Below are 1,382 nucleotides of genomic sequence, written 5' to 3'. Positions count from 1 at the left end.
TTAAAAGTAAGGCACATTTAGGAGCCCTCAAGCATATACTTCTGATGTTACTGCTAACTGAATTGATATATACTGTCATGAAATATATTAAACTGTTATACAAGGTGTCCCCTTGCAAGGCATACTGATTTTCCTGCACTATGATTAGCATTGATTTAAATATGTGATACAATTTTTATAACCTTATCTTGACTTTTAATATATATAGAAACTGAAAAATTGGGAGTAGTGTGGCTTTCCCTTGTTAAACAGATGTTTGTTACTGTTCCGCTGTATACTCTGTCGGATGTAAGTTTACTGGTGAATTCAGAGCTTCCCATATATTTGTTGAATTTTTGGGGGGTAAGTAGTATAACATCATCGATAAAGTTGGTGACTTTAGTCATTTAGTAAATGATATCATTCAAAACTGGGAGCATCCAAACAAAATATTTGTTTTAAAATAAATACCTTGTAATAATTAAAGACCAATTGCCTTATTTTTATGATTTCTGGAGAGAATATAATATTTCTAGCTACAAATTATCCAAAACTAGTCCAATGGTGGCAATATGCCCATCATGGCAAGATGCATATGTTGGATTATAGTGATCTTTTCCAGATTTGTTATGGCCTTGGTCTATTATATGTTTTGACACAACTACCATTTTTAATTTTAGACTTCCTTAGAAAGGTCAAAAAGAAGATAATTTCTGTCCTTTACTCTGAATCCTCTAGTATTCAAATAACTGCAGTACAGATACAAAGTTCAGGAAATCAACATCATCAAGGTAATATACAGCTCTTTCTTGTATTTTGACTTTTTCACATAATAACATCCTGTTATGTATTATTTACAATCAATATATGGGTGTTAGATTTTCCATTTTCATTTTTTTAGGTGCTTTATACTCCATTGTGTGGTTAATTACATATTTAATTACTCTCTTACAGATGAATAATTAAATTGTTTCCAGTACTTTGCTATTCAAATAAAGCTGCCCTGAATTATCTCTGGCTAATTTGTGATTATTGAAGGTTTATCATCAGGGTAATTTCTAAATATGTGGATGATAGAAGATAAGCACATAATTATTTTCTTAGATTCTCAAATTCTCCTCCAGAAAATTTGTATTGTCTTTTAACAGCAGCTTATGAAATTGACTAGTTCTCCACAGCATCACCAACAGAATGCAGTGATGTGACTTAAATTTTATCTTGCCTGATAGGTATGAAATAAGATCTCATTTTTAAAATTTTTTATTTAAAGATTTATTTATGTATGCATACAGGACTGGGATACAGGCCAGAGGTGCAGGGGCGGTGAGAGGACTCAACAGAGACAGAGTGGGGAGCAGAACAGGCAGACTGATGAAATACACTGCTGAGGGGAGCAGCGGGGG

General features: G+C 32.9%; 1 protein-coding gene across 1 annotated transcript in view; it reads left to right on the top strand.

Moving 5' to 3' along the window:
• Positions 1 to 1,382, top strand: part of XRCC4 (X-ray repair complementing defective repair in Chinese hamster cells 4) — a 167,746-nt gene that overhangs the window by 30,139 nt on the left and 136,225 nt on the right. The window contains exon 4 of the mRNA XM_012721759.1: positions 718 to 770. Coding sequence (XP_012577213.1) covers positions 718 to 770 — 53 coding nt within the window. The remainder of the gene's footprint in view (positions 1 to 717; positions 771 to 1,382) is intronic.

Source organism: Condylura cristata, unplaced genomic scaffold (assembly GCF_000260355.1).
Source record: "Condylura cristata isolate star-nosed mole 26May11 unplaced genomic scaffold, ConCri1.0 scaffold00007, whole genome shotgun sequence".
Classification (NCBI taxonomy): Eukaryota; Metazoa; Chordata; class Mammalia; order Eulipotyphla; family Talpidae; genus Condylura; species Condylura cristata.
This window is presented reverse-complemented; position numbering and strand designations above follow the sequence as displayed.